The sequence below is a fragment of the Anabrus simplex genome, chromosome X, assembly GCF_040414725.1.
Source record: "Anabrus simplex isolate iqAnaSimp1 chromosome X, ASM4041472v1, whole genome shotgun sequence".
NCBI classification, from domain to species: Eukaryota; Metazoa; Arthropoda; class Insecta; order Orthoptera; family Tettigoniidae; genus Anabrus; species Anabrus simplex.
Genome location: NC_090279.1, coordinates 221,255,612 through 221,270,126, shown reverse-complemented (window position 1 = coordinate 221,270,126; position 14,515 = coordinate 221,255,612). Strand labels below are relative to the sequence as shown.

Below are 14,515 nucleotides of genomic sequence, written 5' to 3'. Positions count from 1 at the left end.
CGCCGTGTCGGGGTTGAGGCCCCCCAATTATTATTATTATTATTATTATTGTTGTTGTTGTTGTTGTTGTTATTATTATTATTATTATTATTATTATTATTATTATTATTATTATTATTATTATTATTATTATTATTATAATACGTAAAGCTTGCCAAATGCATGAAAGCAAATTTTGCTGGAAATCTGAGTTTAGAAGAAAATGCTCATTATTGTAGAAGATAGAATTTCAAGTAAATTCAGTAGACTTCATTTTTTAATAGATTAAGCAGCTTATTCAGGAATATAGTTGAACCGGTATTGCAGGAGAGGCAACATGGGTTCAGGAAGAACCGAAGCACTCATCATCATCATCCTTTCCCTTTATCCAGCTGTAGCCGGGTAGGGGCAAATATGGTTCCTCTCCACTTTCTTCGGTCTTTCCACCACTCCTCCTCCAACACTGTGTCCCAGTCCAGGTTTCTTTCTATAATGCTGCGTTGGATGGTATCCTTCCATCTCAGTCGTGGTCGTCTACGGCCTCTCCTTCCTTGGATTTGCGTTTCCATCTCCTTTTTTGGCATTCTTTCGTCGCTCATTTGCTTTATGTGCCCAAACCATTTAAGTTGGCTCTTCTCTATTCTATCATTCATTTTTTCCACTCCAATCTCTTCCCAGATTTTCTCATTCCTTATTTTGTCTCTTCTACTCTTCTGTATCACACTCCTCAAGAACTTCATTTCGGCTGCCTGTATTCGACTCTCATCCTTCTTTGTCATTGTCCAAGTTTTTGCTCCGTAAGTTGTTATGGGTACGTAATACATCTTGTACATAGTATCCCTTGCTTCCGTTGGCACATCTTTGTCCCATAACATGTTTTTTACACTATGATAGAAACAACTTCCAGCTTGAATCCTTTTACTAATCTCAGCATCCAGTCGAGCATTCTCCATTAATTCACTCCCCAGGTATTTAAACGTTTCCACTACTTCCAGGGCCTTGTCAGCAAGTCTAATCTGACCTTTCCCTTCTTTCTCCCCTCTAGTCATAACAAGAGTTTTACTCTTTTCTCCACTTATTTTCAATCCACATTCTTCGATCTTCCCATTCACCACATTCAACTGTTCTTGAACCTTCCTGTCGTCTTCCCCCCAAATCACAATATCATCTGCAAATAACATCATGTTCATTTCTCTTCCTCCATATGCTGCTTTTGCTACAAACCCAATATTTGCCGTCAGAATACTAACAGAGAAGCACTGGGAATATGGTAAGAACTTAGTGATGGTTTTTGTCGACATCGAGAAGGCCTACGACAGTGTGCCTAGAGAGATAATCTGGGAATGCCTAGATGGTATAGGTGTGCCAAACTTCCTGATCAGTAAAGTAAAGATTCTCTTTCACAAGTGCTTAAGGTGTGTCGAAGTAGGGGCTGGAAGAGCAGTCCAGCAGGGAAGTGTCCTGTCTTGTCACTCCTGTTCATTGTTATGGATTGGGTATAAAATCCATCAAAGAACATTGCAGAGAGCCTAACACTCTAATATTTGCAGACGATCTGCTAATCTGGGGAGAAAATGAAGCAGAAGAATCTAAATCTCTGGATTGGCAAATTTAAAGAATATGGACTAAACATCAGTAAAACAAAAACTTGAAATGACTATCAACAGGAAAGAGACAGATTCAAACACTGTTACAGTCTGTTTCTAACTTCAAATACCTTGGAAGAATTATTTCAAAAGATAACACAGTAAACCAAGAAATACTTAACAGGACTCAGAAGGCTTCTCAATTTTATTTTCAAGTGAGAAATCTACTCTTGGGATTACAAAATACCCCAGAAAGCAAAATTGACCATGTTTCATATTTACTTCATTCCGGTTCTCACATATGGCCTCGAAACAATGTACGCTGCATAATAAGACAAATGGTAAAATCCAGTCAACAGAAATGAAATTCATCAGAACAATGAACCAAAAGACCAGGAAGTACAAGATTAGAAATTAAGTAAACAGGAAGGAGGCTGGCATCAAAATACCTGTTGCAGAGCGTTTAGGAGGACGCAGGCTACAATGGTTTGGACGTGTTGTGAGGATGGACAGACACCGAGCTCGATAGCTGCAGTCGCTTAAGTGCGGCCAGTATCCAGTATTCGGGAGATAATGGGTTCAAACCCCACTGTCGGCAGCCCTGAAGATGTTTTTCCGTGGTTTCCCATTTTCACACCAGGCAAATGCTGGGGCTGTACCTTAATTAAGGCCACGGCCGCTTCCTTCCCACTTCTAGCCCTCTACCGTCCCATCGTCGCCATAAGACCTATCTGTGACGGTGCGACGTAAAAAAAAAAAAAGAAGAAAAAAGATGGACAGACAGGGTGAAATTGGAGGTCAGCAAGAGGAATGCCAAGTGGGAACAGAAACTATACTTTGATAGGAAGAAGTGCTTATACACCACACCTGGTTAATTGGAGCTGGAAAATGATGATGATGATGATGATGATGATGATGATTCACTTTAAAGGATCTCTGGTGAACTTCACATTTCTTTTCCTGCATTGCATCTTATGACACAGTGTGGTGTTGATTTTATATTCTAATTGTGTGTGGTATTTAACCCTTCAAGCTGGTTTTAAAATGCTGCACTGATCACTCAATAGGCAGTAATTAAATTATTGCATGGAACTCAAGACACTGAGACACATAATTGAATACATTTTTCAGGACGTAACAAGACTTAAGGCCATGGTATGATGCGGTATACTAGAAGGTATCCATTTTTTTGTGGTATTGGTATAAATGTTTCTAAAAAATTTTTTCACCCTGTTACTACCTTGGGATGACATTCAAATATGGCACTGGACAAAACGTATCTTGTAGCAGTTCTGATGTACGGACGGGAAACAGCAAGTTTGATTGGAAGGGCTGTTGTTGGTAAGAAGTGCAGTTGAGAAAATCAATTTTTCAAAGACCTTGCAAATTAGTAAAATGTATAACTTACAGGGAAAACTGGAGAAGGCTCGTAAATATCCACACCTGGCTAAAATTGATGATGATGGTTATGATGAGCAGTTTGGGTACACTTTGCACTTGCACGTACATACGTTACCTGTAGTGTATGTAGGGTGGACAATAACCACATAAAGCTTGGACTTTATAATAATTAAAATAATGAAAATGATTACGTTCATTGCGATAATTCTTGTTCTGTGTAAAATGATATGGAAGGATGCACAGTCTCATGAAAATACTTTCTTATGGATTTCCTTGAAGCAAAGGAAGGTTCTAGAGAAACCTCGTGAGTAAAGAATGAAGCAACATTACAAGATCCGGAAACACACAAATTTCCTCCCGTTTATTGTGGGACTGTGGTTTCAGAACAGAACATTGAGGAGGATGATACTTGTTATCGAAACCGACTTTCAACCTATTAGGTCGTGTTACGTACATTTAGTACGTGTTGAAGTACAGAACTTAAGTGGCCAACCAGACACCAGTGGGATCCGAACCCACAACCTCCCGATTTCGCGTCGGTTGCTCTGCCAATTGAACTATGGTAGCCTAAGCCATCTTTGTTCTGTTGGAAAGGATCTGAGCTACAGGTCTCGTACCGACGCGAAATCGGGAGGTTGTGGGTTCGGATCCCACTGGTGTCTGGTTGGCCATTTTTGTTCTGTACGTAACATCTCTTCAACACGTACTAAATGTACGTAACACGACCTAATAGGTTGAAAGTCGGTTTCGATTACAATGCGGTCGTGAAAATTCAATATTCAATGATGCTTGTTGTTTAAAAGGGCCTAACATCTAGAACAGAACATTGATTATTTTCCTTGTGTATCTGTTCATGTCGCATGCTACAACCTTGTCATCAGAAGATAACAGAAAGCCTTCGTTGACTAATACTTTCATTACTTCTGCATGAAAGCTCATCCTCAGGTTCCTTATTGCAGAGAGAAATCATCCTTGACAAGAAGCTTATTTAACAAGGAAATGGTTCTTTTACAGCCTGGATACATGTTGACAATTCTTTAGCACAGCGTTCCTGACTTCTGTGTGCGTATCTTCAAAGTTTTCCTTTCATCTGTTTTTTCTTTGAGGGAATGAGCTTGGCTTGGCAAATCTGTTATTTCTATAACAACCGCTGCAGTTATGATAAGGGATGGAGAGAGTGAATCTAGGACAGTAGTAAATACCGAGTGAGTTGCCGTGTGGTTAGGGGCGCACAGCTCTAAGCTTGCATGCGAGAGATAGTGGGTTCCAACCCTGCTGTTGGCAACCCTGAAGATAGCTTTCCATGATTTCCCATTTTCAAACCAGACAGATGCTGCGTGCGCTTTCTATCCCTTCATCGCCCTAAGACCTGTCTGTATCTGTGCACGTAATGGAAATGATTAAAAAAACAAAAAAGCATATTTGGAATTACTGGTGAAAGAGTTAGAAAGGTTCAAACCTCGCATTATGCTGAACACTCACTGTACATTGAACCAGTCATTCAGACGTTATAGTTCCATTTTCTCTTTTATTAAATTAGTAGGGATTTTTCATTGATATAATAAACACAACCTTAACTCATTGGGCCCAAGCCACGGAACCGTTCCGTGCTTCGTCTCGGTGGACCAAACGCCGGACCACGGAACTGTTCCGTTGTCTCATTTTACTATGTAATTCTACTTTTCCTCAAGAGATGGCAGAGTGAGTTGCATTTGTGATTTGTGTAGGGACTCTTTCTTTGCAATGTTATATGCTCTTTGGTAATATATATCGATAGTGTGCTTGGTAATATTAGTTTGAAGTGGGCTATCTCTACCTTTGAGATTCGCTTGTAAACAAGATGGCTGCCAGTATAGAACCGATATTTACAGATATATAACCCCTTTTAGGAAGTAATGATGATTAGGAATGTAATTTTTTCAGTGAAATTAGTAGTAATATTAGTACTAGTGTGAGCAATGCTCCTGAATAACAAATAGATGTGGAAATCGAAGAGAAAGTGCAAAGAGAAAACTGGGTTACAGCTCAGCAAGCGGACTGAGTAGGCCTACGGTCCCGTGATGCTAATAAAATAAAGTGTTTTACTGTATTCCTTGTTCCGCAGTTTGTGGTATGGAAGCCTTTTGTGTTCATGTATATTTAAATCTTTAATGGTCTTGTAACTAAGAAATTTCTCGTGATATGAAGCGACACTATATTTCCTCCAAAATAATCCCAGCACCAATGCAGTTTCAATCCAACAAATATGCAGGGCTCAATGGGTTAAGTGTTTTGAACTGGTATAGAGACTTGATGCATTCCGTTATAATAGAGTTTCAACATTTAAATTGTAGTCGTCTGCGTTATGTTCTTAGCTCATACATTGAAATTGTTAAAAAATCTTTTAAATTCAATGACTAAGGAGGGCACTTCAAAATTTGGTGTGTACGTTTTGAGTTGAGGATGTCCTTATTTGAACGGAAAGTCCAACAGTGACAAGACTGTTGCCGTGGTAAGTTATAACAATGTCCTGCCCGTATCTCCCTGGTTACTGTGCTGCATGCTTACTAACCTGGTGGCCTTCATAGCACTAGATGGGAGGAACACATGTGGTTTTGACTCTTGTATGGCTGCTACTCTGAACTAATGGGGCTTGTGTCCTTGAGCTTTATTTCCTGGAATAATGGCTGCAGACTGGTATTGTGAGAGGATATGAACAAGAACCAGCTGCACCAATCAGATCCCATGGCTTTACAGGCCTGCAGATAATCTCACCATGAAGACAGTAACCTGACAGGGACCTCTGCTGGTGGCTAGCGTAGAGCTCATAGCTGTGGACAGTGAAGTTACAAACTTGTTAGTGTTGTCAGAGCTGAGCAGCTGAATCCAGTAATAAAACAAGGAGCCTGTTTGCTTGTGTGGAAAGTCTGTTAAGTCACAAAAGCTTATATCTTGAACAAACCAAAAATTTGAAAGATTGACCGTTTCCTTTTCCTGCATCTATCCAACACTGACGACGACCCTCAATGCATGCTAATGACGGTGTGCAGTAGAACATGTATGATTGAGGAAAGAACTTCTCACACACATCCAACATACAGATGTATGTAGCACAGGTGACAGCCTGTACTCGGTGGAATCTTCCCAGAACAAATCCTCTTTGATGATTGTTGCCATGTATCATTCAGAGAGGTGCTCGAGATCACCAGTTAATTGTTCTATGTTTATTTTCCCTTCCACTTGTCATAATGTGCTCACTAGTTAGTTGCTACAGCCTTTTCCTTGCTAACCTCCCATTGGAGGCCACCATTCTAACATTGCTGCTTTTACTTTCCTACGTTGGAGTGTAGTCTGCTTGGACATTCCAGATGCGATCCACTCGTCCCCCTCGGACGATGACGACGAGAACGAGTTCTACGATGCCCAGGAAAGCAGCGCTGACACTGAATCAAATTTCATCCTCAAAATACCCCTGGGACACAGGCGAACATCGTCCGGCATGAGCCTGGGGTCACAGGTGAGCACATGTTAGAACATACAGTATTGTAGCACAGCCTAACACTCATTTTATCTTTCCCTTGTACAACGCCAGTTACACGCAGCTAATGTCAAGGTTAGAAGTAAAATGAAATTTCCCAATATGTTGGCTTGTTGGCATCATTACGTAGCTATTGCAGTCATGGTGTTTGTCACTTCAGTTAAAGAGAAAACTTCAAATTGTAGTTTTAACATGAAGAAGAACTACAGTAAAACCTTGTTAATTCAAAATCGTTGGGGCGCAAAAATGATTTCTAACTAACCGCCAACTCATAGTTCAGGAAAAAAATATTCTCAGACCCGTTACTGCATGCAGTTAACCTTGATTCACAGTTTAAACCTTTCACAGGCCATGGAAAAGCTATTTCCAAAATGTATCCAACAAGGTGCATTTACAGTATTCAAATAATGCACTTGGATAAATCACTGTAAAACATAACCTCACTTAATGAAAGAAAAATACGATTCAAAGACAAGAACAAATTATTCTGGCTCCCTTAGTGCAAATGCTTTACTTTTTTGATTACTGCACTGTTTGCATTTTTTAGATGCCTGGTACTGTCATGGAAAGTGTCCGACGCCCGTAAAACTTTGTGGCTTATTGAATTTTACTATGAGGAGGGGACAAGTCCCTTGTTTCCGCGTGCATTGCAACACAGTACAATGACCCTCACTCTTGTACGTTTTCTCTTCTGGCCATACTCTCTTTTAAAACCATAAGTCCATTTGGGCTGGGCATTGACAATATGGTTTGGTGCGTATGAATTGATTATGTGAGCCACGCTTTTTCGCCAACTGTCGGCATCGCCATTGTTCGTGGATTCTGCTTTTCCGCACACTGCCTGCTACATGATATTGTGGCATTCCTTAAAACGCTGAATACAAAAGAATCACGATTTTACTCGAACTTAGCAAATATGAAGCACACTGTAGGCACACCGAAGTGAAAGTACAGAAAGCTACCCCTGCACGTTCCAGAAGATTCATTCTATCATGACGCACGTACATTTTGAAGTTAAATTTAAAGTGTACAGGCAGTTTTTAATTAAACGTCTGAATTATGGTAATGGGACCAACATTGTTCTTCGAATTACGAGTTATCTGTATTTTGAATTAAATAATTTAAATAACAGTAAAACCGTACCTCATATTTCTGGGAACGAGAGCTGCTTCAAATTAGGCAGGATTTTGAATGAACTGATTTCGAATTATCGAGGTTCTATTGTAATAATGTGCAGGCTGTGGGTGGAATGTAGGAATGATGTTGGTGAAAAGACAACAAAAATCATTCAGAAGGCCAAGAAAACTGAGTTCACCTGGGACAAATGAGAGTGAATGAGAAGTAGACAAGTGTGGTTACAGTGTTGTACTATGTTGGCTGCGTGTTAGCGTTACATAATAAAACCAAGGAAAGGTCACAATATTTTATTTTGTCCTCATGTTTAGTTTAAGGCTTACATTACGTTCATGATTTAACTTTCCATGTAAGTGACGAGGTTAATGTGAAGATGACATTGTCTCAGCACTGGCTATTTGAATAGCTCTCTTCTTATCACACTCTTTTCATAGCGATGACTACTACATTGTACCTTAATAGGAAACAAAAGGTCGTCCTTTGTTGTCAATTTGCTGTAATTTGTCTTGTTTGATGACATGGAAGTAATTTTTTGTTTGTTTTAAAGGCAAAAGGCATATGCCACAAGTACAGTATGTCTGTTGCAAGTGAGTTTGGGCTTTTGGCCGTGTGTGTAGCTGATATCCATCTTCCAGTGACTTCCAGGCAGTGAAAGACATAACCAATGGTATTTAGTACCAGAAGTTCAGTTCAGAAGATGTCATGTTACACGTCCAGGCAGTTCCTGATGTGGGTTTGTGATTTATTAAGAAGGAAACCATTATTTTTCAGTGTCAGCTTAGTTAATTCATTTTTTGACCAACTAGAAGAGTTAAGAGTTGTAATTAATATATGCTACCTTTAATGCTTCGTGGGGTGAAGAATGGGCACTGGTTTTAGAAAACTGGCCGTTATGTGGAGGTTGCTATCCTCTGCAGGAACAAAATTACACTGCTGTAACTCGGAAAGTAAAAGATATTGACATCAAACTTTGATCACCAGGTTGCTAAGTATTTCTGTCTGTCTTCAACTGTATTCAGACATGTGATTTTGTTGCCCATGGTTGGATATAGAAGGACCAAGATCACTTTTCTGAATTCACTGTACCTCATCACGCTGGGCCATGTTGACAGCCACGGCTCTGTATTCCGCTATAACTACATGAAGAATAATTAAGGAAAGAAATATGCAGCAATAGCTACTTTTTATTCCATGATTATGCCACCAGACTGTAACAGCGATTAAGGAAGCACGAGAATTGTGATAGTGCATTGCATCCTGATGGATTCTTGGAGCGAGGTCACGAACTCTTCTCAAATAATGAGTTGTGGTTGAAATCACAAAATGTCTGTGAAGATGAAGAACTAGTCCTGAATATATTTTGTACTGCCAGCCAAATAATGCGTAACACTTAGGAAAAATTATGTTCATTATAATTTAATTTTTATATGGATTATTGTAATTTATGTCTTTCTCCTGGGGAGAAATGGTCACCATTGTTGCTTTTGATTCAGATGGTCCTCCGACTTGGGGACTGGGTGTTTTTCCCTATACACATGGGCAGCCTATCAGGGTATGACAAAAGTGGTAGGTGCAGAATTGTATTTTCTAGCTTAATTTTGGGTTGTGTTTTTTGTAGCTGGCCATGAATAATATACCCAGTCATCTTTCATAAATGAAGTGGCACATGGCTTTTAGCGCGGGGAGTGTCCGAGGACATGTTCAGCTTGTCAGATGCAGGTCTTTTAATTTGACGCCCAGAGGTGACCTGCACGTCGTGATGGGAATGAAATGATGTCGATGACAGATACGCACAGGCCTCTTGTCAGTGAAATTAAACAATGATGGTTAAAATTCCCGACCCTGCTGGGAATCAAACCCGGGTACTCTGTGACCAAAGACCAGCACGCTAATCATTTATCCATGGAGCCAGACAGTAAACGGAGAGAATTACATCTTCAAATCCTGTGTCATCTCCATTATTTGTGATGAAATTTCTTTGGGTAGTGAGAAAAATAAACAATTACAGGGATGGGAAATTATTATGCCAATGATTTGTTTAAGTTTAAAGAGGGAGCTGAAAACTATAATTTTCTTAAAATATTAAAGCTGTTTAGGCTTTTTTTAATTTGTGAAATTTGATCATTTTTTCTTGATTTGTTCTTATTTCAAATCATTTGCCATAGCCTATGTTATTTTGTGTAATAGTGAAAATAGTTCACTGTTGGTTGTGTAGAGGTACGTTGTGTTTTGGCTTGAAATTGATGTAAAATGCTCATTGAATGTCTTGGAGGTTTGAATCTGTCATTGAAAGTTCTTGCCTTGTGAAAGTAGGAAAAAAACACTCGGTACATGCTGACTGCATATTTGACAGCTTGGAGGTCAGTAGAGAATGCAAAGCAAGAACACATGAAACATCATTACTGTGGTTCATTTTTACTACTGATTTCAATGTGTTGAAACGGTTGTGCAGGTGTCGGACAACCGGATTTCGCACCAGGATGGCCCCGACGAGGCCTCGGGCTCGAGCAGTGAAGTAGACGACTCTACGGAGACCAAGGTCTTAGTGATTAGTTCGTCCAAGCCAGCAGATAGCACGGAACATAATGTAAGTAACATAATATTGTAAGCCATGTCCTATTTTATTGTGGCAGACATTTTGAAGTTATTATGAGCTTACCACTAAAGGCTGCTTGATCCATCTCCTGTCTGCACAAGTCAAAATAAGTTACGTGTATACGAATAGTGCATGTGCCCTAATTCCTAAAATACATAAGCTTATATACGTATTTTATTTATAAAAAAATAAATCACACATAAAAAAAATGTAGTTACTAGAATAGAACGAGCAGCAGCAAGGGGATTCTGCAGAAGCTAAAACAAAGTATGTGCAGTAAAATTATTTGTGATATCTGAAGCCAGATCTACAGGAGGCATCAACTGGAGCAAGTCAGTTCTTACAACTATCTAGGCACAGTGCACACTTCTCATTCCAATCAGCGCCTCAGAGTAGCTAATAGTATCAGAAAATTTATGAGCCAGTGCAATGGCATTCTAAAGAAGAAAGTTACCGAACTTCCCAGCTACTTCCCGCTTGGTTCGCAGCAGTTATCCCATCTGTCAGAGATGAGTGGTAGCAGAAGAGACGGTGTTATTGTAGGCCTTCACGTTTAGTTTTCTTCCCACTCTGTGGTGAGCCCTTCTTCCTTCTTTCATGACTTCCTCTTCTCTTATTCTTCAAGCAAACGTTCCATTACAAATATTTTCTCCTGTTTATAATCGTCACGGTCTTACACTTTAGAACAATCATGACAAAAATAATCGGCAGTGGATAGTGTACTTCACAAAATACCCACCGAAATAGTGACAGTTGTAACACCAAAATTAACTAGACCGCTAGTAATAATGTGCTCAAGTATGTGACAACTTGTCCTGCCAGTCACAGAATTCGGCATCAAGTCTTTGAGACGATTTTGTGAGGTTGCATTCTTTGATTCATTATCTCTTTGTCATAGTTATTCAAGCCATTAATGAAGTTCATTTTTTCACTTGCAGTTTTCTGGACTGAAACCCAAAAAGGCTTCAGACACCTCAGGTAACAGTTGTTCAGTGTGCGATGCATACTTCTCTCCCGTACCAGTTGCCACAATTTCACATTTCAATTTACCATCTGATCCCAGTCGATCTGTTGAGTCCCACTCCCATTTGACAGGCAAGGGACTCCTTGGAAACATTAATATTTGAGAATTAAATTTTAGGCTTTCTCCTAAACTACCATTTTACTCAGCATGAATAAAATGATTTATAGCCTAGATTGTAGCACCTTATTCCTAGAGTTTACATACCTATTTTCATTGAATCCTCTTCAGTCATTAAAGTGCATTTCCTTGTTAATGTGGACACGATCGATATAGAAATACTATTTTCTTTCAATTCTGAGCAATGTACAGACAAAACTCTTTGTTACAGATATATATACACACACACACACAGTAGAAGCCCATTATAGCGAGAATTCATAACGGCAAAACATGTATTCTCTATAACGGATTGTTGTTATATCCGATTTAAAAAACGAAAAAAAAAAAATTTTGGGAGGGAGAAACCCCACACACATTACAATGGCAATCAGTTTGTTAAAAAATGTTGTACATACTCATTAGTTCTTTTTCTAATTCCAAAACAGCATGAATTCGTACGTTAAATTTCATTCTGAAAAATTGGAGTAGTATATCTCCAGTGGCTTCTGTGGCAAGTGTTTGTCAAACAGTCTGGCCTAACCGTGTATGCATCGTAAAAGCGGCAGTAAAGTAAAATGATAACCTTAACCGGACGCGAGAAAATACAGTGAAACCTCATTAGGGGTTTCCTTATTAAAACAATTTCTTGCTTAGCACGTTGTGTATTTGAAGTCCCGATTCACGTCATATCAAATCTATATTTAGAAAAATATATCACTTATCGCATCACCGATTTTCACTATTACCGTGTAGTGCGTTCACATTTTCGTAGCCCTTTCTTTGTCATCCCTTGTAAAAGGAACAGATTTCCAACACAGATTATAGCCCTCGCCACAGGAGGCCGGTTAGAGAATGTTGCGCGAAAATGAGAAATGGCCTCGAATTTCTGAAGTTTACGGGGCAAATTACACCTTCGGGAATGAAGCCGTTAGCCTCAGGAAAGTTCAGTTTTGCTCTCCAGTTTTCACTGGTATTGCTGAATAACCTAGAAACCTTGTTTGTGCTTGTATTTCGCACTCCATTCACAAGTTAGAAATTTTTTCTGGGGTTGAGTGATACAGTGAAGGGTAGCAAATATTTGTTGTGTGGTAGCCTACGTACGGATGAGGAACACGGAAGGTGACTAGCGTGGTCATCTTATTGTGCAGCCCAGTAATGGATACTGAAACCAAGAAGTGTCGCGTATATTGAAACTTGAGTCGATCGAAGTGTTGTGGCATTCGAAACAACTGTCAAAGTAATCCTCTCACACATGGCTGAGTTTGGTTGAAGAATGTGACAGCAAACAACATACTGGTCCGAAATATAACTCTTCAGCTGAGATTTGTTTTAGAAAGAGTGGGATCTGCAAATAATGCTCTGATAATTTTTTGGACCCCAGTTGTCTGGTGTTTTACACACCTCGTAATACATTGTTGTTATTTAAACACCACAGTGGAAAAGGTTTGTCTTTTTCATGCCTTTTAATACTCTCATTTTTAGAAAAACTAGATAGCCTACATCATTCACTGTGTACCCGTACATACACGACGTAAAATGTACACATGTTGGGATAAAATCATATCCCTGTTGTATAGTTCTGTATTCAGTAGTACTGTGTGTTTAACAACTTCTCTTTCCTTTTTTCCTGCAGAAACGTCCAAACGAGGTTGTGCCGAATAAACTAAACGGTCTTCCACTGTCCCATATTTAAAAAAAGTGTTATTGACTTCGCATCCTAATAACTACTTTTACAGTTTTCAGAGACGCCGATGTGCCGGAATTTAGTCAGGCAGGAGTTCTTTTACGTGTCAGTAAATCTACCGAAACAAAGCTGATGTATTTGAGCACCCTCAAATACCACCGGACTGAGCCAGGATCGAACCTGCCAGTGCTCTACCATCTGAGCCACTCAGCCCGGCGTGCCGAATTTTGAGTTGTATCGCATTCTTACTTAATTTCAGTACATAACATTAAATTAATCAATCGTTTACTTCAGCCTCTACTTCAAGCAAGTTAACTATTGCTATCGACCAGGTTATTTACATATTTATTACAGAAACAAGTTCTCATTCATCTTCGAATTGTGTTTAGAAAACAACAGCCAACGAGTATTACTTTTTGATAATGGAAATAATAACGCACACTGTAATAACGAATTCATCACTGATAGGATAATACACAGTTTAATATAGGAATTTTCAAGGGATAGAAAAATCTGTTGTTACAACGGAGTTTTCGCTATATGCCATACGCACTATAGCGGTCTTCTACTGTATGAGTGTGTGTGTAATGTAGTGAGTTGCTACTTACCGTGACAGTGTTTGTTCTGTGCAGGCTTGCCCAGCTCCCTTCCTCAATCCCTTTCACTTGTGACTTCCTGCCTGCTGGTCCAACTGGCATCCTGGGGTAAGTAGCAGCTCACTAGCTGACTTGAAAACAATAAATATATAGTTCATGAACAAAAACACATTCAGTATAACCAACATATTCAAAAAGCAAGTTTTAGAAATAGTATTGGGAACTGTGAACACATTACAAAACTATAAAACAAGAGCATCCTAAATAACAAATCCCATTTTTTGAAATGAGCGGTATATGAAATCAAATGCCAAGAACCAAGTTACAATGCTGCATATATGTTGGCCAAACAAAACTTAATTTCTCACACACATTCTCTCTCTCACACCTTGTTCTTCACTTTTACTAAATCAGTATATTGATAAAGCCTGTTTCACACTCTTTTTAAACTTTACTTCTCACTGAATTTGAACATAATCGTTTTGCACTTTTTCAGACTAATCACTTATTCCTTAACACTTACATTTACCCAATATTGTTGTTATATACTTACAGTAAGGGTTATTTGATAGAATTTTTTAGGAAAGAAATATGTTATTCTGTTATTAATTAAATGTTTCCTTTTCTAGGCATTTTCTGTTGTTGTTGTTGTTGTTGTTGTTGTTATTATTATTATTATTATTATTATTATTATTATTATTTTATTTTTAACTAGCAGAAGTACCCGTTCTTCGTACGGGTTATCAGAAACTGCCTTTAGTTACTCATACTATCGGTGTGAGCGGCTTCATTAGATATTTATATCACTGGTGTATTTACTTAAGTACGTAGAAATTATTTGTCATGTTAGGAATTATAATGTATCTTCTTTTCTTAATGGGGGCCTCTAAATATTAGTT

General features: G+C 38.9%; 1 protein-coding gene across 4 annotated transcripts in view; it reads left to right on the top strand.

Moving 5' to 3' along the window:
- Osbp (oxysterol binding protein) overlaps positions 1-14,515 on the top strand; it is a 184,971-nt gene that overhangs the window by 65,239 nt on the left and 105,217 nt on the right. For 3 of the 4 annotated variants that reach the window (XM_067159125.2, XM_067159123.2, XM_067159122.2), the window contains 2 exons: positions 6,296-6,462; positions 10,070-10,204. In XM_067159125.2, the coding sequence (XP_067015226.1) occupies positions 6,296-6,462; positions 10,070-10,204 (302 nt within the window). The remainder of the gene's footprint in view (positions 1-6,295; positions 6,463-10,069; positions 10,205-14,515) is intronic. The other variant, XM_067159124.2, reaches the window with a different exon arrangement.